Source organism: Phalacrocorax aristotelis, chromosome 18 (assembly GCF_949628215.1).
Source record: "Phalacrocorax aristotelis chromosome 18, bGulAri2.1, whole genome shotgun sequence".
Taxonomy (NCBI): Eukaryota; Metazoa; Chordata; class Aves; order Suliformes; family Phalacrocoracidae; genus Phalacrocorax; species Phalacrocorax aristotelis.
In genome coordinates, this window is record NC_134293.1 from 3,732,135 (window position 1) to 3,754,325 (window position 22,191).

Here is a 22,191-nt window from a genome sequence, read left to right on the forward strand (position 1 = left end):
ACCTTGAAAGTTTCAGTGTGTTGCTACTATAAATCCTGTAACGTACCTTATATGTAATACACGCTTTCCTGTGCAAGCCAGTCTGTATACAAGTTTTTTTAATGTATTTAGGCAGAATTATCTTGTATCTTCAGTTACGCAAGCAGCACATCTGTGTATATCAGACCAAAAGCATTTGCAGAGAAAACACTGTATTAAAATTCTTGGGTTTGGTCTCTCATTCCCAGGGTTATGGGAGTGCCTCGGATTGCTCAACAGTGACCCCTCTGTCAGCCTCCGACTCCACAAAGGAAAACACAAATTCAGTGCAATCTGCATCTTCATGACACCTACCAGCTCTGTCCCTTACACCCTCCGGACTCTGGATCTTGCTCCGAAGTTTTGGAGGCGATGCTTGTATTGCCGTAACAACCACGCTTCTATGCAGAGCAGGTCTGGACCCAGCGCGTGGATCTAAGCATCCCCCTTTGCACCAGAGCTGGAGCCACTCAGGATCTCGGGGTGGGGGGGTTCTGTCTTAAAGGTGGCTGCAGCAAAGCCGCTGCGCAGGACGGTGATGACCCAGAGCACTCAGAGAGTGCTGGGGGTCCCTCCTCCTGCCCCAGGCTCGGCCAAACGGTCCCAGCAAAAAAACTGCGTAAGGAGGAGTTGCCCGAAGGTTAAAAATACAAATTCAGCCATTACTTCGGGGTCTGCTGATACACTGAACGGGGGGTTTCAGACACGCCTGACCCTCCAAACCTCAGCAGTTTCTTTCACGCCCAAGACCCATTTTTATCCCTCTTGTGATGCTACCTCAGCTATTGGGCCTCCTTAATAACCCTCAGTTAGGAAGACAAAGCAACTCTGGAGGAAGACAACTTCTGTGCTCAGAGTGTGCCTCTGTGTGCATCTCGCATATGTGCATTATGTGCTTCTGACACAAACGTATTCCCGAGTTCATTTTAGAAGTATAATATTACAAAGCAAAGTAATTCTGGCACAACTTCTAGTACTTCTGACACAAAGTGGCCTTTCGGGCCAGTGAGGAAAGCTACTGAGAGGCTCTGGGCTGTCTTCCTGGTGCAGATTGATGCTGAGGAGGAAGCTAGACTGGACTGGAATTTGGGCTTGATTCAAAGGAAAAGTTAAAAGTTTGGGGCGAGCAGATGCTCAGCTGGTCCAAATCAGAAGAGTTTTGTGGAAGCTCACGAAATGATGTCACTGCAGACCCAGCCTTGTCTGCTCATCTAAACGGTTCAAGGCTCTCAGATCTGAAAGGCTAAGGTGGAAATCTAAGGAGCAGAGGTCTCCTCCTTTCATTTCCCTAGCGCTGGTTTTAGTGTCGCTGAGAAAATCCAAACCCGTCCAAATAATCGTAGCTCCAAATGCAACTTATTTGGCCTATTTAGTCAATTATTTTAAAGATTATGTTGACATCGCTGCTTCAAGCAGACCAATTTTCTAAACACAGACCTAATTTTACGAAGCACTCAAAGCTCGCAGTGGTACTCTTAAAATCACGTCTCTACCTAGATTGTGTATTAACCGAGCCTGGAAAAACAACAGGCCAACCTTGTGGGCTCGCTCTCTTGCAGGATTGCTTGAGGCTCTTAATACACTCTGTCTTATTTATATAGCTCCAAATTCTGATGTTAGACATAAATATGAAAGAGCCTTGATAAAAATGACATCTGAAGCTTAATTCGGCCCTTTGTTAATGGAGTTGTTCAGCACAGCAGTTTGCATTCGTTCTCATGAAACCAGAAGGCAGCTGAAAAACATCAACTGGATGTTTTCACTTGTTAAAAATCATATCTAAAAACTATTCCAAGTAATGATTCTAATATACCTTGCCCTTTTAGTTACACTCTCACAAGCACTGTCAACCGTGTGAACGAGTTGCAGCCTGTGGACGAGCGCGTGGTGGAGGATAACTCTTGTGTGAAATCTAAAAGACCTAATGGCAAACCAAGGCATTCCTCTGGCCACATCCCACATAAAAGGCGATTTAAATCATCTCAAGCTGTGCAGATTCTGCCTTGTACTTGGGCATCTGGCAGTGAAGCTAATATAACTACCTGCCCTTCGTGTCGTGTTCTTTTGCAGACTTTTCACTCACATTTTGATGGGTGACCAGCCACATTTCCAAAAGATAAACCGAAGAGACAACGCAATACTGGCACAATATAATCTAAAGGTTTTCCTTTAAAGGGTGTGGACAAAAGTAGCCCTGAGTGAAGGCAAAAAAGCATGCCCAGGTTTCAGGTTAGGGATCCACCCCTGTACAATTCATCTGCCCACTGGTGCCTCTGTGGCTGCAGATGAGGGAGGAAGGCTACTAAGTTAATTTGTTATTTGATTAATGCCTCAAACATAATTTCCACCTGGCAACCTGGCCTCAGCGATGGAGTGCCCAACGGGAATGGCTGCTCAGCGTGGCACGTGGCGATAGATGGAGGATGCCATCCACGGGAACGCTGTGCTCTGCCTTAGGAGCATCCCTCTGCAGCACACCGCGTGGCACTGCTTCTGGGTCCCCCGGCATGGTGCTACCTGTACCTGGTTAGGGAATCGCCACCATTTCCATCCCGCTGCCTCTCCCGAGGTTCTGCATGTGCTCGCCATCCCCAGCCACCCGTGGCTCCTCACTCCCATGCCGTGCCACCGAGCCGGAGTGGAGGCTACGGGGCAGGTCCTGCCTCCTGACCCTGCCGGCACCTTCCTGCCTGCGGCCTTCCCAGAAAAACATCTTTGGAAACAGTAGAGAAGTGATACTGACCCTTTGTCTTTCACAACACCATCAGCTTTTGATGTAAACACAGAGTTCATGCGTTGGATAGATACTGAGAAAGTCACTGACCAAGGAACCAACAAATGAATACAAAAATTAAATAAATAAAAAAGATGATATTTTGGTTGCAGGGGTCTTCCTGGAAAACGGGATAAAACGCCTCTTATAGAAAAAGGCAGTAAACAGTTTATGTCCTGGAACAGCCATTTTACAGGGTGGATGGCTTCCTGGAGTGTCGGGAGGCGACACGCCACCAGCCAGCATCAGGCATTCCCAAATTCTGTATCTTCTCACAACAGCAAATGGTTGCTTAAAAAATTCATCCCCTTACCACTTATTTCTGTCTCCATGGAAAACTAAGTCCTTCCTCCCTGGGATGCGGGACAGACTGTGGGGAAGCTGCTCAGAGAAATCTCAGAGGCTCTCGCTAATGTCTGAGGAACATGGACCAAAGACTAAAAGCCAGCCAGCAACAAAAGCACTGCCGCCTTGTCTGAAGCGACAGGAATGAAACACAGAATATAAACAACAGAAGTGGGGAAAAAGCTATTTACATTTTTTAGAAGTCTTACTCTTTTTCTAAACTAGCTCGCGCATTACCAAGCATGTAATTACCAATGATGTAATTTAAGAGGGCACCACCAGAAACAAAGAAAAAAGCAGACAGTTCATTATCTTTCTGTCTTTACATATTGCTTCAACGTCTTTTTCATTCTTTGTGAACGCACAACTTTTACACAGCACCATTTTCACAGAAGGAATATGCCTTTGGAGGTTTCAACCACTTGCAGGAAGCTCTGCAGGGGTCCTGAACACCCTCCACTTCTGCCGGGGCAGCAGCATAGATGGTTTCTCCATTTGCAAAACGCTTCCAACTGCTTTGTCATTTTTCTTACTCTTAAGTTTTTTTTGTCAGCCGATTGTGCACACAATATTGAGCAATAATAAACAGAGGAGGATGAAAACTGCTGCAGCTTGAGAAGTGAGCTCAGGATATGATTCCTCCTCACCGGATGCCTGGAAGATGTCACTGAAATTCTCTCTCCCTTAGTGCAACCCGTGTGGAGCCAATATGAACTCCCAGCAAAGTGCTTAAAAACCCATTATTTATAATAACTGTTAAATGATGAGACATTGTTTACCCAGATCGCAAGATAAATTCTCACTTACAGAATGCTTGCCTGACTGTCCTGAACGTCATCTGGTTTTTATTTAAATGCAAAATGTAATTAGGCTCCCAATAACACAGCAGAAGAATTCAATAAGATAGGGCTTTTCACTTACAGTTTAATATTAACATTCTCCCATAAATGTTAATGAATAAAAGTCTACTGTTTTATACATCATCCATGGTGGGGAGACAGCAGGCTAGGAATGGAAGGAAAGCTAATCTTTTCATACCACAAATTACGATATATACCTCAAGAAGAGCTAACCGTTCCCAGCATTGCTGGGGACCCGGCCACAACGCTGCTTCCTCCTGGGGCAGCCACTAGACCTGGTCTCATGGGACGTGCTCCAGGAGTCTCCCTCCCCATCGACCACGGAGATCCTCCCCTAGCCAAAACCCCCTTTGGGTTTCTTCTCCTTTTCCCTTGCCCTCTCTCCCCCTTTCTGCCTGACCATCTCCAACAGACACACTACGAGTATCAGAGAGCTAACAACATCGCTGTTACACACGGATACAGCCCCAAGCCCTGATATTCTTAGACTCCACTGTGGATAGCAAGGCTAGATTATCGGAAAACTCAGCTTACTATTCGTCTGATATTCTGTTAGGGAAACGCACGGGGGTGATGAGAGATGATGGCTGGGCTGCAGACTACAGTATGATGATAGGAGATGATACGGCACCCAAACGGGTGGGAGAAGACCCTTGGAGTTGGCGGAGGCGGCACTTTGGGAGTCCATCAAAGGACTTGTGCCTCCTGATGCCAAAGTGTGAGGAGCAGCTCCTGCGGTGGAAGAGGGGCCTCTGCGGCCGAGAGGACTGAAAGCTGCAGGGCCGGAGGGTTGGCTCACACTGGAACATTCTAATTGTTTCAGCTTTTGACCTTCCATTTATTGCTGGCGGTTTTGCTGTGTTAATGCCTATTTTGCTGTTTGGTGACTCATATTTCATTGTATCTCTCTAAAAAGAAGTGTTCATTTAACAGTTTGACTGCTTAACAATTTATTGCATAAATGGATTTCCATTCTACAGCCTCCTCTCCCATCTCCCCTGGTGAAGGCAATGCATAGTTTATGAGAGCTTTGCAACAACTTGGGCCATCATCCTTTCACAATCCAGGGAACAGTAGAAGCCCTTGGCATCAGCATGATGTTAATGCTCTGCACGGGCAGGAAGGGGAGCCGGCAAATTGGCCGCACGTTGTTCTAAGATAATGAAAGGCCCAAACTTTCAAAGAGTTAATGCAAGATGCGTAGATCTGCACCACAGGGCAAGCAGAGATGGGAGCAACGTGTCCGCCTAACAAACCCCAACAGCGGGACCCTGGCGTGGCAGTGGGGTGGTGGCACGTGGTCCAGCTGGCCACACACCTTCTGCCAGCGAGCACACGGCGTGCCCTGCGCCGTGACCCGAGCTGCGGCTTGTCCTTAACGTGAGGGTCACAGGAGTCACGAAAGGCTGCAGGGGGATTTCAGGGCATGCTGGCCTCCCCGGTGCTCAGATGGCAAAGCTGGAGCAGAGACCGACGGCCACAAAGGCAGCAGCAGAGCTGAGCGGAGACTCCCGCCTTCCCCCAGCCAAGCCAGGCTTCAGAAGCAAGCGCCAGCCAATGCTGCACACACCTAAAATGGCTCCTGTAAAAATCAGCAAAACACTGAAAGGCTCTTGGGGCTGCTGGACTTGGGAGGAGGGAAAGGAACTCTCTCGTCTTTATTCCGCCACCACCTCAGCAGTTGCAACAAGTTTTGGCTCACAAAACATCTGTAAAAATACCAGTCTGGTCCAAATGCTGGGAAACGAGGGCTCTTATACTTAGTAGAGAGATACACCTGCCATAAGTTGTATGCTACATAAAAATACCATGCAAAGGCTCCTAAAAAGTAATAACAAGGTAATCACAGAAACTAGAGATGGAAAAATCCTGTAGTCTCCTAGTCTCCTGCTCAGTGCAGGACCACTCCGCGTGGGGCAGGCTTCAGAACTTGGACTTTTAAAGGGAAGATTTAATAAACACTGAGAAATATTTCTAAATATTTAGAAAACCCAAAATAACAGATTTCCAAGCCAAGTTGTACAAACAGAAAGTTAACTGAGAAAACTGTTAAAAGTCAACAGCTTTTGCATGCACCAAAACATATTTCTTTCAACAGCAAGCGTCACCTCATGGGCATGATACTGCAAACAGAGCTATAAGGATGCTCAGCCCTTTGCAGAATCAGGCCTAAATGAATACCTACCGCGCCTTTCCTCTTGCTCCCCATGAAATCAATAGCAGAAGCCTCAGTGATGCAAAGAGCTTAATGCTTTAGGAGGTACTCAGCAAAACAGTCAAATGTGAGCAAAGCCAAGCTGGCAGAACAGAGCTTTACATTTTCCTGTGGAATGCTGGAGTATTGCAGTAGGAAAATTAATTTGCTTAATCATTAGGAAAAAAAACCACAAACCAAAGCAAACTAAACCAAAACCCAACGCAATAACAAATCTCTAAGGAGAAAGAGAATTGTTTCTCTGTTAACTACTTTGAGACAAAGCACTGGAAGAAAAATGTCCAGTTCCAATTATGTCATAACCCAATTACAGCCTGCACAGAAGAGCTAGAACACTTGCAGAACAATGAGTAAGAAATTAAGTTTTAAATTGAGTGCTGGCCCTATCTTGTGTCACTTCTTTATATTCTAGTAGAAAGGACACCGCTGAGCTCATTTCATATACAGCAGCGTGAGATGCCTGGATGCAGACATCATTTAGTCATCTCATACATGTTTCTCCCCATTTCTTTCTCCGGGAGGAATGACAAATCTAGAAATGTGACTGCACTTTGTTTTATTATGATATTGATTTTTCTGCAAAGGGAAAGTGCATTTATCCCCCAGGTCTGTGTGCTGGCAAGAAAGGGTTAACAAAATGTTTATCACAAAGCTGGCTTCAGAGTTGAAAGTAATGTGATCAGTAATGAATTTTGTGTTACATTAGGTTGTATAAATGGACAGACAAGCGCAGACAACAAGTGGCCAGGAGTCGGGGCTAATCTAATGATGTAAAAATAGAGACAGCACCAATTATACTTGGGGCCAGCTCAGAGCTCCTGCAGGGACTGCAAATGAATAGGTACAAATCAAATTACTGACTAATAGACGCACTACAAGAGAGGGCAGTCAATGCTAAATACATTAGGGCCTTGTGACCTCTCTGCTCTGAACAGCAGAATCCTAAATTTGACTTAAAAAAAAAAATCAAAGAAACTCTTGTTCGTTTAAGGAGAGAAACAGAACAATGTTATTTGTGAAATGATTTGAGACACTTAGATATTTTTTGTTTTGTTCCCCTACGACCGTGTTATGTATGTAACCCTTTGAAAGCTGACAGAGGGTTTGCTTTTAGAACAAGGAGAAATAGTCTTTGTGCAAAAGTTAAGACCTGATAACAATACAGTTATGTTACATACCAAAACATTTCAAAGCCATGTGCCTCTTTGTGGTGATGTTTTTTACTGCTACTTCACCGGCTGTGTCTGTATCAAAAATAAAATATTTCTTAAAAAATGCCTTGATTTAATAATAAGAGAAAGAAAAGGAATCTCCCCACACCACAATTGATAATAATTAAATGCAGTTGATCAGCTTGTTATCAAAAAGCAGAAAGCCAGAGTTGTCTCGTGGTATCGATGCTCTTTTTAGAAACGTCAGTGGACTTTTTCTACAAACAGCAGTGAACCTAAATTCACACCAGAACCATTTGTGGTGTCAGCACCCCCCCTGCCCCCCACCCCCTGCCACCCCCTTAAATAATGTGCAACCTGGAAGAAATTCCACTAAAAACTCCCGGGGCTGGTGGCAAGCAGATTTGGAGACCTGAAAAATAGTTGGGAAGTAAAAAATGCCCTTGTTGGCCCTGGCAGGGCTGCACGACGGCGCTGCTCCAGGGACACCGGCTTGGGCGGGAGAGAACGAGAAGCCCACGCTGAAGTGCTTCATGTCCTGCGCTGGGCAGCTGCGCTGCTGCTGCACGTTGCACGTAAGGAATAACTCATAAAAGCACGTTAAAGTGTGTGCAATGCAAATGCTGCTCTGGTCATCCAGCACTTCAAAAACGGTGGCTCCTAGAGAGCCCTGAATTTTCATGTCTTTTAAAAGAGTCTCATCCAAATAAACCTTTTGTAGGAAGAACTGCACTGAATTGTTAGACTTAGCTAAGGGGGGTAATTTAATCTCTGACCCTGGGATGAATATTCTGAAAGTTCAAAGGCTGCTTTTAGCATCAATGATATTTGATACGCCAGGGTGTTTGCTGCCCAAGCTGATTTTGCATTGAATCTATGCAGAAATCTCTTTGCAGAAACTCTCTTCAGAGGGAAAACCAGTTGTTGTGTGTTCCTACGTCCCATGCCCAAGTTAGGATTAAGACCAACTGAGGAGAGGGAAGGGAAAAACTGTCTTGGAAAAATTAAGAGGAAGGAAAGAAAGAAGGGAGGAAGGAAGGGATGGAAAGGCACCAATTGAAGCTCTGACTATCCAGGGCTAATCCTATTCCTGAAACTAAATGTACAGGGACGCCTATGTACAGGTGACTGCTCATCTCTGAACACACCTTGTGACCACAGACTTTTCTCTTTTGGAATAAACCCAGGAAGGGTGCTCCATGCACAGATCAGGGGGCAGCGGCTCACTCTCCTCGCTCTGGCAGAGGAGCACGCTTCCCACCTCAGCCAGGCACGCCAGAAATCGTGGGACTTCACTCTTCCAAACTGCAAATGTCACATAAAGGTTTCAAAAATGTTCCCCTGCAAAGCTCAAGGGTGTCAAGACCCAAGTTAGGCTCAGGCTGGTGTAACCACATGGCTTCGGCTGAGGACCAGGATCCCAACTGCCCTGAGCGCGGATCCTGGGTTTCGTACGGGCTATTCCCTAACAGCACATCTAATTAGCTCCACTTACTTACATCCCATTAATCAGGTTAAAGAGTTTGCTTCAACATATGAGCTTCCTTCATCGCATTATGAGTTTGTTCATGAACTTTGGAAGGAATCCAGGCGGTTTCTTCCAAGGGCCAGGCGCAGGGCGCTCTGCGGCGTCTGCATCTCACCGCTGTGCCGCTGCCTTTCCGCAGGTGGCAGCTCACAGACTGGGAGTTTTGCAGGAGTTTTGGAAGAAAATGAGCCATACCTTTTTTTTTTTTTTAATTATTACTATTATTTTTAACTGAAACTTTATAATGGGCTTTAAACATCTTGCTTTAAATTCTTCAGACCTTGCGGGTTGTATTGACCATGATGGTGCCATACTCACATGCTTCCCTGTTTGGACCTGTAGCACTGGTTCTGAGATGCACAAATATTGGGGGGGTGGCTGCATTTTTTAATATAAGCTGTTACTGCAAGTTCGTATGTATTCCTGAGACAGGATAGATAGCGAAAAAAGTTATTTTGCTCCACAAACTGCAGCGTAAACTGAGCCGTCACAGGATACTGGATTTCAGGATGAATTAAAAAAAAGCAAAGGATTACGCCCACAAAAAGCAATTCTACTCTTGTATGTCCACAGAACAGTTTCGCCACTTGTAAAACGCTGCAGCAATGTGGATTTGGGTATGCTTTGTCAAAATAAATTAGATACGAGTACAAGTACAACATTCAGACAGCCAAACAAACTAACAGGGAAGACACAGCAGACAGGCATGGACTGGGATCGCGCACTGCAAACACAGTAAGCCCCATCCTGCATCTCCACAGCTGCCTGGATGCCAGGGGCTCTTTCTGGCAGAAAAAACCAGGGGGCTCACAGTGGCAGCAGCACATTTATCACTAAAGGAAGTCTGCAGTATTGCCTACCCTGACGAAATAACCTGAGCAGTGATGAATACTTATTTATTTTATATATTGACAATTCTCCCTTGGAGAGCTGTCTGTTGTGTTAGTCTCCTAAAGAATAAATCTACCCTTCTGTCACCAGGCTATGTGCTTTATAGTAATAAACCTGAGAGAATGTACAGAATGGGTTTTGATTTGGTAAATCCCGTGAAAGTTGAGCCTGAAGCTGGGCCTTGATTTAACATCCAGCTAAACCTTTCACCCAGGTCAAAGGAGGGAGAAGAGGCTGGGATGGACTCCCCAGGGTTGAGAATACCTTTCCTCCTGATGCTGCAGACGCAGAGCTGCACTGTTTCATGCTCACTGCTGCTGTCCACGAGTTAGTAACTCTTTCCTGGGACTGACTGACAGATCCACTGGTTTTCCTTTAGGCCAGCCTAAACCTTAAGTGGACGTGACTGGGGGTTTGGGTCCCTGGGATGTACACAGACCATGCTATACCTCCATAGGAAGAGCTCAGAGATCAGCATCACGGCTGTGGATGCCATCCTCAGCCTGGAGGGGATGGGCAGAGACCCCAAGGGGAATCTGCCTCCTGGGCTTCAGCACACTGAACTCCCATGGCACAGACACAGGGGATGGCCACAGAAATCGTCTTCCACCCACACATTTCAGAAAACATCCCATCGCTCAGACTGTAAAGGCTTGGTCCCCTATTATAGCCTAGTTTTCAATATTATGCCTAGAAATGACCAAAATGCATTTGAGAGCTTAAGAAACGTACTTGTTGAAGGAATACATAAATCAAGAGGATTTACTGATTACAGTATTTTTGGAGGGAAAGATTTCTAGCCTGGGCTGGCCGTTTCTGCATGTCCAGTTTGAGTGGGATATTGTCAGAGATATTTGTCTCCTGGAAACCCAGTTCCATAAATCACAATACTAGCTTTTCTTTCTTGAGAATGCAATGTGAAGCTCCAGCACATACTCAGAAACTATACTGGAAATGTAAATATTGTAGCTGCTTGAAAACAAAGCTTTGCAAGCAAAAGAGGTCACTGACCACTAACATTTTGTGAGTAGACCTTCTTTTTTTTTTTTTTCAGTGAGAGTTTGACAGAAACTGAAACAGCAAAAACATCTTTTTGCATCTTTGCCAATTTACGCCTTCTTTGGAATTAAATGTGTATCTAGGCTGACAGCTTATGTCCAGCAGACTCCACTTAAGATAGACATGGGTCATCTGGATAATTGGATGACAAGGGAAAAAGCTGGTTTCCCAATCAAGTCAACTAGCTGGATGACTGGAACTACCATTTAGATCACAAGGAAAGTAGATTTTTGGGGGGTCATTTTCCAGACCTGCTTCTTCTCCCATCCACTGTCCGACAGCCCTTGGCAAATAGTCGGAGCCAGAGGTGGAAAAGACCCATCAGACCATTTAATTCCCCTTCCTTGCAAATGCCAAATTATTCCTCATGTTTTTAGCATCCAGTTTGATGTTTCCTGTATAACCAATCTTTGGGTTCTTTCTGCCTCTGCCAATATCCAGGACCACCGAACCAGCGAGGCACTGCCAACCCTGCTTTGCAACGCAACGGGGTGGGTAAGAAACAAAGACGCTGCGAATATCTACTCCCCAAAGGGGTCTGTGTACCATGAACACGTGTTTCCTCTGCACTACCGCCGCGTATCAGCCCTGATTACTATATAAATCTACGTGTCAGCTATGTCCTAACAGTTAAGGCATTAAAAGAATCTATTTATCTCTTGCCATTAAGTGCACGTCAGGACCAGTTGAGCACTTGATAAAGTCTTACTGTCCACCCTATTGCCCATTTTGTCTTTGTCTAAGCAGGGGAACCGAGCACTGCACATGTATCTATCTCCACATTTGGAGTTAGAAATTTTCATTAATTCATGTTTCATTTTGAAAAAGAGTTTGCAAGTTTCATTAAATCTCTGTAAAATGCATTTAAGGACTAAAGAGAATCCAAGGAGCACAAAGAGGGGCTAAAGGCACACATAACATAAAGGCATGCATAGTTAAAACAAGTCAATTTAGGATTATTAGGAGGTGGTTTATAACTTCCATAATTTTGCGTCCAATGCAGAAATATAAACACTGTCTTTGGAACCAGTACTGATACATAAATCAACTACCATCAAGCAAATTTACGGTGTCCTTCTCTGCTGAACTCTTTGCTATCATTTCATTAAGGGGAGTGGGCAGAAGAGAATTCAAGCAAGGAAGAGCCGGGCTAGAAAACTGAACGTTTTTCAAAGATAATTCAGTTCAGCCTAGTTTTGTTAAGATGTAAGTGGTTTTGGGGGAAGTGAAAACTATCCTACTTGTTATAAGCCAGCAAAGACACCTCTTCTTTGAAGCAAGGGTAATGTACCTCTGAACTTATCTTCCCCCATTTATTAACCAGCGGACAGATGCTAGCACTTTACCGTGCTCCACAGCTTGACAAATGGCTGGCTGGCAGCCTGCCGCGAGCGCAGCCACGCATGCTGCAGCGGGTGCTAGTCGACTCCCTAGGCAAGTGCAGTTTTCTAGGTATCATCTGAGCAGGAGAGGACTTTTTATGGCCATCTGGTAAGAAGAACAGCTCAAGAGCCGTTAGGGGATGGAAGTGGAAAGGGCACAGGAGTTCACAGCCTTATCACCAGGTTTTGTCTGCTGCACTGAGTCACCACATGCCCAAATCCTGAGAATAAAGTATGTTAGTGATAGAGAGAATCCCACGACAGGCAGGAAAGCACAGAGCGTAATGAGAGCAAGAGGAGGGTAGTAGGATGGGGTGAGTTGGGTCAATGCTCGTGTTACTCAGTATTGCCGCTTACATTTGCAGCTTTGAGATGGCATCTATCTTACACTCATTATGAAGATTTATGTGTCTGGAGTAAAAGCTGGGAGAAATCTCTCTGAATTAATTTTAGCTCAGTGATGGCATCTTTATAAACAGTTCCTTTCTGTCTTTACACCTGCAGTACTGTAAGCCTAATCTTATGCCAAAGAAGTTGGCACTCACTGCTATCAGCTGGGTTTGGTGAAAATGGAAGGAAAATACAGACCACTGCCTCTGACAAAGCTCTCGGTTTACAATATAATATGTCAAGTCTCTGGGGCAGTCAGTCACCTTAACTTGGCACATCTAGATGCCTTCAGCTCCCAGGGGAGGTATTCCCCTCACCTTTCCCCTAACATACACAGCCTAAGGGGAGCTGACTTGCTATCGGGAGTGGATACCATCCCAAAGTTCACTCTGATCACAGTATGGGTCAATAAGTGATGAAATATGTGCCTGTGTCCATTTTCACAGCCCTTTGCAGACACGAGCTGATTAAATTTCACACCAGCAACATGAGGCACCTCTATCCGCAGTGATAGAGCACTGGAGTCATGGGCACGTTATGTGTCTCATCCGAGGCAACAAGCTGGTGAGAATTTGCACCAGATCTGTAACTAAGACCCATACTTGGTGTTCAATAAACTCTTTCTGTTAATACCAAATCTTAACCCATCCCTCCACTCCATCTTTTTCAAGATGGAAATCAGAGGAAAGAAAGTTTGAAAGGTGACAAGCTGGGCTCTGAAGGGTGCTTCTGCACCACTCAGCAGCTCGGTTATTGCTATTGATACCTACATACAAGGGCTTAAAATCTGCTTCTTTGCAGCCTCCTCCTCCAGACTGTGGGAGGCAGCAGCAGTTTGGTGACCTGCCGTGGGGTACATGCTCAGTAGCGACCCACCGGCAAAGCAGGGGGACCAGCCCTGATGGGTGGGCCCCCGAGCCTTCTCTGGCTGGGGCAGGGCAGAGCTCAGAGCAGCACGAGGCCCTCGGCAATACGTGAGGGCAACAGCAAAAGGAAGAGGCAGCTTCTGCTCCACGCAGCCTTCCTGTAATGTCCACAGGTTGGAACACCCACACGCTTCTGCTAGGGCTTGTCCTCTTTATTCCTTCCCAGGCAAGTTGCCAGAAGAGTGACAAGCGAGCTGGCAGCTGATGTTAGAAGCCACCATTACTATTAGCTGCTGGTCACAACACAAATGGTGCATGGATCAAAGATGGGCCTGCTCCTTTTACTAGAGGGCGTTTTTTAAAACAAGTCAAAATTAATGGAGACAATAAAACCGCAGTAACTACGCTTGAACATTTCTGAGCATCTCCTACCACCGGGCCCCTTCTGAGCAGCATAATCTCTGACGTGCTATTCCATTTACTTAAACAGATGATATAATTTATCAATATAATGGACGCTGATGAAGATGGATTAATTTGGATTACAGAACCAGCACTTTGCAGTGGCTCTATTCAGGACACAAAATGAGGATGTGTGTGATTATGACATTGTTTGGAGCAGGGTGGGCAAGGGCAGCAATCTGCACAGAGACTCGGATGCTCCTGAGCTGGCGGGGGAGGGAGGACAGCCCTTGTCACAGGTATAAGGTAAGGAAGCTTCAAGCACCAGTATTTTTCTTCAAGTTACTTTAGGCTTGTCAGGCTATGTTTACGTGATCTACTAGCATTTTCTTTTTATAAATGACTTATCTCACCCTCAGTGAGATCCCCATAGAAGGTAATTAATCAGAGAGGTAGTGTACAGAGAAAAGGAAAAGCAAAACTTAAAAAAAAAATAAATAAAAATCACCATTGGGTGAGATGTACGTGATCTCTGATCACACCTCTTCTTTGTACCTGTTCCTGATCCCACTATGTCCCTGCTGGGAGACTCGCACATTGCATCGGCCAGGCGCTCCCGAAGGCCCTCTTCAGTGTGCTCCATGGAAGACATGTGACGGAGACTGAAGTTCTCAGGCCAGCTCCCACACACCTCCAGCAAGGTCACGCTCCGGTCGAAGGCACCTTCAACAAACAAACGGGAGATGTTTGGGAGACCCTGGGACCAAACTACTTCCGTACATATTGTTTAACTGCATTGGAAAGAAAGAAGCCCTTGCATGTTGAGTTCCTGAAAAGCTTATTTTAGCACATTAGTTAAAATGTTGGTGTTAATAGCACAGCAGGAGTGAACAGAGCCCTAAGCTCTGAACAGCTTTGACCAAGCAGCTGTAAGCAAAAAGGTTAAATTAAAAATGCAGACCCAGTTCTGGTCTCATATTAGAGAGAGTCGGGAAATCAGCATAACGACACTGATGGAAATGACCACAGAACCAGGAACTGTAACGTTGAAACACTGTATATATGTTATGAAGTACATGCTAGACAACTAGAAATTATTTCTGAAGTTGATTTGCCTTTCCCTGGGCTGCTGGTGAGCACTCTTCCCCCTGCTCATCTTGGACAATGGAAACAGTCATTTTGTCCTTGCTAATAGGCACAAATTTTAGCCAATATCCCTTTCTTGCTCTTGAGCAGGAAAGTGCAACAGTGCGGCAGACTGATGCGGAAAGGACGGCTTGCTTTCTGCCTCATATTTGAAGTATGTCTACTGAAGGTAAAAAGCAAGCCCTTCTTTCCATCTGGGGTATCTGTGGTATTCTCTGTTTGTGCACTGTGAAACTTTAGGTCAAACGTGAGCTAACAGAGCCTCCTTTATGAGCAGTGCTTTACCAAAGATGCTGGCTATTGTAACGGAGATCACGTACCTGCAAAAGACACTTAAAATAATTCCTTAACTTGCAGTTATTACCACATTCACAACAGGGTATGATGCTCTGCTGAATGCAAAGATTAGATTCCGAATTCAAGATCAATTTGAAGTACAAATTAAAATTATTCTACTTTATTATACAGCACGTCTTCTGCAAAGGCTTACTGAAATCGTTCCCACTTGGAACAAGATTACAGTTATGCTTTGTTGCTTCAAGCACACACTATTTACTCAACTATTAGGTAACTGAATATGCAGCGTTTATTGTGCCTGGTTTCTGCAAGCCTACAGAGGGGAAAAAATGCAAATGCCAATGTTTCTCAAAGTTAAAAGTACATGAAACACGTCCTTGTTATCAGGCCTTTGGTTTTCCCCTTTGATCAGCCGTCAGAAACTATCTACACTTGTAGTCTGTGACTGTACAGCTTCACAGCACACTCCCTGCCACTGACAGGTGGTAATAGAAAGGGTGAGAGACCAAGCCCCGCGGCAGGCGTCCCTTCCTCTGATAACGTCCAAAGTACCGGGTGATAACCGTTAGTAAACACTCGGGCAGCCGGTTAATCCATACATCAGCAAAGAGGGGCAGATAATTTTGAACTCTAATGGCATGGACAAAAGCACCAGGGCTGGCATTCAGGGATTTATATGGGCTGCAATGGTGACTTCTGGCTCCTGAATTTCATCGGCGCGCACAACTTTGATTTATCTCTTTGCCTGGCTGCAGAGTAGATTCCTGGCACTAGAAAACCATCAACACTAAAATGGACCTCTACAAAATGGGACTGTGGCTCTTATGTGATACATGCACTTGAACTCTGGATGAATCCCAGTTTAAACCGAGAGGAGGAATGACCAAATATTTCAACTTTTAATGGGTCTTTGGATTTATAAGGTTACTCCAGTCTACTAATCTGTTTTAAAGCAAGGGTTCTTGAAGCTTGTTTGAGAAAATGCAGTGAGGAGGCGAAGTAATTTCAATGATGTTTAAGTCTCTGCAACATTTCCATATTGTCAGCTATCCTAACTGCAGGAGGAAAAGCAAAATTTGGTCTTTTTTCAAAGCTTCTTTTTTCAAGTAATCTTTCTGTTGTTTCATGCGACCCCGAGACCCCCGCTCCGCATATACTCCAAGACCCCACTAATTTCAGGTGTTCTTGATAGGGCTGGTCCCATACCTGGAGAGCTACCAGGGGGCTTTTAGATCTGTATCGCAAAACCCCAGGGTGGCAGCTGGGAGATGGCGAGCTCCTGGGGGCTTGCAGGGCCGTGCCAGAGATGCCAATGAGAAAATCTCTTCTTACTAGTGCTTGCCCTTATTCCAAAAGTGAGAAATGGGAGCATTTCTGCTCCTACAAGCAGACATGAATAATAAGGCAAATGGCTTTTGAAGCTCTGCCAAGATGCTTGCATACGTGTACAGGGAGAAACTTCATAGAGTGCCTGTCTCTGGCTCCTGAGATACTTGAGTGAGAGCAGAGGAGACAAGTGCAGCGTTACCCCTGCAATCAGGGCCAAGAGCTGCCAAAACTTCTTAGCAGCAACGTGTGAGGTTGCAAGTGTTAATGCAAATACAGGTTAGAGGGATTAACTGCACAGAAAGTTTTCTTGTAAAAAGCTGTAAGGCTGGTGAAGCTCTAGTTTTATCTTTCCTCGCTTTTCACTCCTGCATGTTAGGAGCACACATCTGGCAATGCCATTCATATCCAGGCGCCCAGCTATGAGTCACCGGCCACCACTGCACCCCACGGGTGATCGCCTTGCCTGTGAGTAACGGGCGCCGGGGGCAGAGGAGGTTCTGTGCACCGTCATCAGCTCTGTCATGCAGTGGAATCCACAAAATCCTCCTTATTTCAATATACACATTGATAAAATGGGTTCCATGTAAAGCTGAACATGCAGATGTATCACTGAGGTTACTTAGAGCGTGGGGGTAGAAAATGGGACCTTCTTGAGCAGGCAGGTCATTTCCTACCATAAAGCCCAGCTCTGTCCCTCTCTGATGTAAAAGAAAACTGTTCCAGGAAAAACAAGACCGATTGTCACGGACCTTCCTGCTCTTCTTGCCTTTGCATCGGCAGACAGCACACGTATCGAAGTAAAAGAATTTTTTTCAAGGCAGAATTAAGTCCTGGGTATTTTTACACCTTGCAAAATTCTTCTGAGAAGCGCATGAAATGGCAGACGGGCTGGTTGCTCCCCAGGAGCCTTTGGGTGCTTTGCCCCACGCACATTGTTACCAATGGCACATGAGCTGGTGGCATTAAACTTACACTGATAGCAGCTAACCATATCTTTGCTATGTATTAAAGTGTAATCTCTTTTTCTGGCTGGCTTGCTCTCCCCTTTTCAATCCCAGTATCTCAGCTGATAACGTATCAAATTCCCTATTGTCAGCCAGAGAGAAGTTTACAAATAAACCTCAGTGGAGTGTCCTGCTCTCAGAATCCCTGAAACCCGCAGCCTGAATGCAACCGCAGAACCAATGCGGCTGAGAAAGCTGCTGCTGATTCAAGGGATTACTGAAGGGTTGAGAGAAGGCAGACTTCGCCCTGTGCCTCTACTGACAAACCGCTGAAATCCCACTGACAGCCACCAATACCAGAGCTTGGTGTGCGAAGCCCAGCCTTTCTCCTGTCCCCCAGACCTGATACAGCTCTGATGCTGGAACATCCACCTAACAGGAGCAATTCAATTAGATCAAGAATGAAGGAAATTAGGTATTATTTTAGTCAAAGCAATTACTAGTGAAATCCTGGTGAAACCCCATTAAATCACTGAAAAAAATACCACTGACTTAAAATTGTGTCAATATTTCATCCTATCGCGCGGTGCTTTCAAGCTAGCAGAACATTTACTTCTTCCCTTATTTACTGAAGATGAAACTGGGCAGAAATTAAGACCACGAGCCTCCTTTGTATGATGCCCAAGCCCCGTCCCAGACCCATGGCACTACAAATAAAAAACAACCCCAAAACCAAACCGAATGGAACGAGCAGAAACCTTGGCCTGAACATCTAGGTCGAAGGTGCTTTGTTTTGCAATTCCAGCGTGTTTAGCTTTACACTGCCCCAAACACTCCAAGCTAATTCTGCTCCGCACACTGGGTTTTCCTATTAAAACTTTCATTTTCTCCTGATACTGATCTCCCACTTCTGTCCTTCCACTGACATTTGCCTCCCAACGAGCACTGCCCTTTACTCACGCTGCTGCCGGATGGAGCAGAATCAGGCCCCCCGTCTTTCTGCTTAATGTTTCTCGCATTTTATTAATGGCAAGGACTTCTGTTATTACTCATACCAAATTACCTTGCTTAGAAGCACAGGATTTGTCTTTCGCATTGCAATTGTTTCAAGGCTTTTAATGTAAAAGGAAAATAAATTCTACACAAAGAAAAAAAAAAAAAAAGCCCCAAACCTTGGAAACATCCTTTCATTTCACAGTTAGCCCTACCAACCAAAACCGAGAAAACCAGAGAAGCTTATTTTCTTCTCCGAAAAATCTAGTAGTAAAAAGTATTTTTACAAAATATTTTAATGCTTCTAGTGTGTTATTTTTCTAAGTCAAAATAGCTAAGCTAAATCTTTCACCATAGCCTTTAATTCGAAAGCCAGGGGAAATTTTTTTCATTAAACCTCTGGACGGCTTTGTTTAAAATATGAAATCAAGTAGCTCCATTTCCTGTCTTCTAAGGAACAGTAAATCAAAAAGAGTATGTTCTCCAAAAATACAGTAATGGTTCTATTAAAGAGCTTGACAGTTTTGAGCCTCACCTTGCATATTGCAACATACGTGTGAGCAAAAATAACAGAGTAAATAGGAGAGGAAATGACCTGCCAATTTTAACCGATAAAAGATGCATCCTTCTCGTGAAAGGGGTGGGGGCTCAGTCCCTCGGGATGCAGACCCTGGGGCGCGACCGAGATGGTCTCAGCGGGAGAGGAGGGGCTGCCCATCACCAAGCCTGTGCCTTTTTTGGCCCCTTCAGGAGCAGGAGTGGCCTTTGAAGGGACTCCCGATCCATTTGGCACCGGACGCACCGGTAACCGCAGCGTGAGCATGACAGAGCTGCCCAGAAAAGCCTCGGCCGGGAGCGAGAACCCCATGGGCGTGTGAGGAACCAGTGCATGGAAATTCCTTGCCCAAAGAAGTGAGTCAAATTGTAACGTACCCGTTTAAATATTAATGGTTGAACTTTCCTACAGGGTTTGCCAATTCACTTCCACGCCATAATTTTGTTACTCCAGGGGGAATGCCACAAAGCAGCAGCTCTCAGTACTTGAAGGGGGACCCCTGCAAATTCCTCATTTAAGCATGGAGGAAGCAGCATCTCCCCGCCCTGCCCCGTATCTGACATTTGAACACGTGCCCGTGCTCGGCAGCGCACGCGCTGCCGATCCTCTCCCATGCACAGCTCACGTGCTGCCTTCCCACTCTCCCCCGGCACATCAGCTTACATGTGACAGACTTTGCAACAACTCACCTCCGTGCACGGCTGTTAAATCAAGGTGTGAGCGTTAATTACTGCCTTTGGAAAGGACCGCAGGAGCTACAGCCTTTGCGAGTAACTCTTTCCCTGTCATCTTCCCTCCCACGGAGTTACTTTTTTTCCAGAATCGCTCACAGTTCTGCTATAAACAGGACATTACTCACCAGCTCTGTATCCTGTGAGTGCATTTAATTAATGGAGACTTCAGTCGGGGTGCCCAGTCCCACAGGCAACGAACACTTTCAAATCCCTTTGAACTTTTGGCTAAGCAAGGCTGAGAGGTTCCTGTGTCCCTCCTCAGCGCTACAGACTTGTAAACAAAAATACTGTTTATGCCTCTGTCATTATTTCTAAACGAGTTTTAAGCAAACACGCAGCTGCCAGGAGGAGCAAGCCCGGCGGCGGGGCAGCCCTGGGAGTCCCCATGCCCAGCGGCTTTGCGGGGACGAAGGAGGGTGGTTGGGCAGGAGGTTGCCCAGCCATCGCCCACGTTTGCTGTGGCACCGGCCGCAGCCGGGCTGCCGGCCAAGGCAACGGATGGCAACGTTCAGGATCATAGCCGTGCTGCGGTGCAAGCTCGGCAGCTCCTTAGGGACCATCTCGCCCTCCTCCTCCTCCTCCCCACCACCCCGACAAATGCTGTCTCCTCCTTTCCTGCACAAGGGGTTAACCACAGCCTCAGGAGAAGCGTTTCAGATGATTAGGAACACAGCCAGCGATCACAGCCATCGTGAAGGCTTTTGAATGCGAGCGAGGCTGCAATTTTCAGAGCTGGAGCAGTGAGATATTTTTATAAATACATAAATCTTTTCAAGGAAAAACAAATATAAAGGAAAAAATGTAAACATTATTGTAAAATGCATTATAAAATGTCTGTTGTTTGTTAATTTTGCTCCTTATTATCCAGTCTATCTGTACCACTGATGTTGAAACTTTGCTTTTTTTTTTTTTTTTAAAAAAAAACCTCCCTTATTCATTTAAAAATAGTTTCCTGCATGTTATATGAATAAGCAAAACCTAAGGTCCTAAATCCAGGAGAACTTTGAAGTATGAAACCCATGGTCTATGGGAACTATGTTTTCATTAATCAAAGTAGATGTTTCTAAAGCCATCAGATTTATCATGACTGGATTTCATATGTGAAACCCAATATACACACAGACATACACTGCTTGTCCTTTTGGATTAGTTCTGACCTTTTACTCTCCTTTCTGAAGGATCTGCCTTTCCTCAGAGCAAGGCTGCCCTGTTTTACCACTGCATCAGCCAACGGAGCCTTGACAAAGTACGTTTTCAACTCTCTGCTTTCTGTGTCTGAGTACGAGTCTGGGTTAAGGTCAAAACATAAATGATTAAGTATATTTATTAAACTCTGCCTTTGCCTTGAATGCTCCCTGTGGCTCTCTATGCCATCCAAACTGCAGTTTCACACCAGCCCGTGGGTAATACACCTGGCCACCAAACGAGGACCCGAGCGTCACCGCAGCGCTGACGTCAAGCCCCGGGCTGGCAAAGCTGAAGGAATCCCCCCAAGAGCCCCCCGAGCATCGCCGAGGACTCCTGCAGCCCTGGCCAAGCTCCTGGCTTCCCCAGAGGCACGGAGGTTAGCAAAAGGACACGGGAGATAAGACAGGATGGTTTTAAAAACTGGAGGCAGGATGCGACATCCATCCAAAGCAGGACTGAAAAGATAAAATGCAAAAAAATCTGCGTTTGGTGTCATCGGGAAAACTTATGCCGTGGTTTTGCAGTACCAGAAGCACAGGACTTTGTCATCTTGCTTAAAAGAACAAGATGCTGGGGGCGAGCGTGGGCTCTGCTGCGGGCACAGGCGGCTGCCACTACGCTCTGCAGGCGCCGACGGGGAAGGCACAGCTCAACTGCAACCTACGGAATACAGTGCATTGAGAAATAACAATACTGTATTCGTACTCTTTCTGCAACTCTGCATGCAATTTGTTTAGTGGCCTAAAAGCAAAAAGAGATGGAAACTACAGCATAGCTGGACGCTATTATGATTTTAAAACCAAAATACCCCCTCACAATAAAAATAATTTCCCAGAAAAAATGGTTCTTCTCCCCATTGAATAGCAAGATTCTTGCATATTTTAACTCTTCAAAGCGTTGCAGAATCGGAACGCTTGGCAAAAATCAGGAATGCTATGATCAGCCCCAAGCCCCCTTAGAGATTAACATTTCTCTACACTTAATCCTGACATAGAGCATCCTGAAGAACAGGGTTCTGCACAACGCGGGGCAGCTGGGGTGGGTGCGCGTTACCAGGTACGATGCTGCACAGCAGAAACTTCACCTGATGTTCTTTCAACCTC

The 22,191-nt window shown here is 45.5% G+C and overlaps 1 protein-coding gene across 10 annotated transcripts in view; it reads right to left on the reverse strand.

The window, feature by feature from the left end:
* BCAS3 (BCAS3 microtubule associated cell migration factor) overlaps window positions 1-22,191 on the reverse strand; it is a 370,473-nt gene that overhangs the window by 9,474 nt on the left and 338,808 nt on the right. For 4 of the 10 annotated variants that reach the window (XM_075113180.1, XM_075113179.1, XM_075113190.1 and 1 more), the window contains 2 exons: window positions 14,457-14,624; window positions 7,390-7,455 (listed from right to left, as the gene is read on the reverse strand). In XM_075113180.1, the coding sequence (XP_074969281.1) occupies window positions 7,390-7,455; window positions 14,457-14,624 (234 nt within the window). Of the gene's footprint in view, window positions 1-7,389; window positions 7,456-14,409; window positions 14,625-22,191 lie in introns of all 10 variants that reach the window. The other 6 variants (XM_075113182.1, XM_075113181.1, XM_075113185.1 and 3 more) reach the window with 4 other exon arrangements.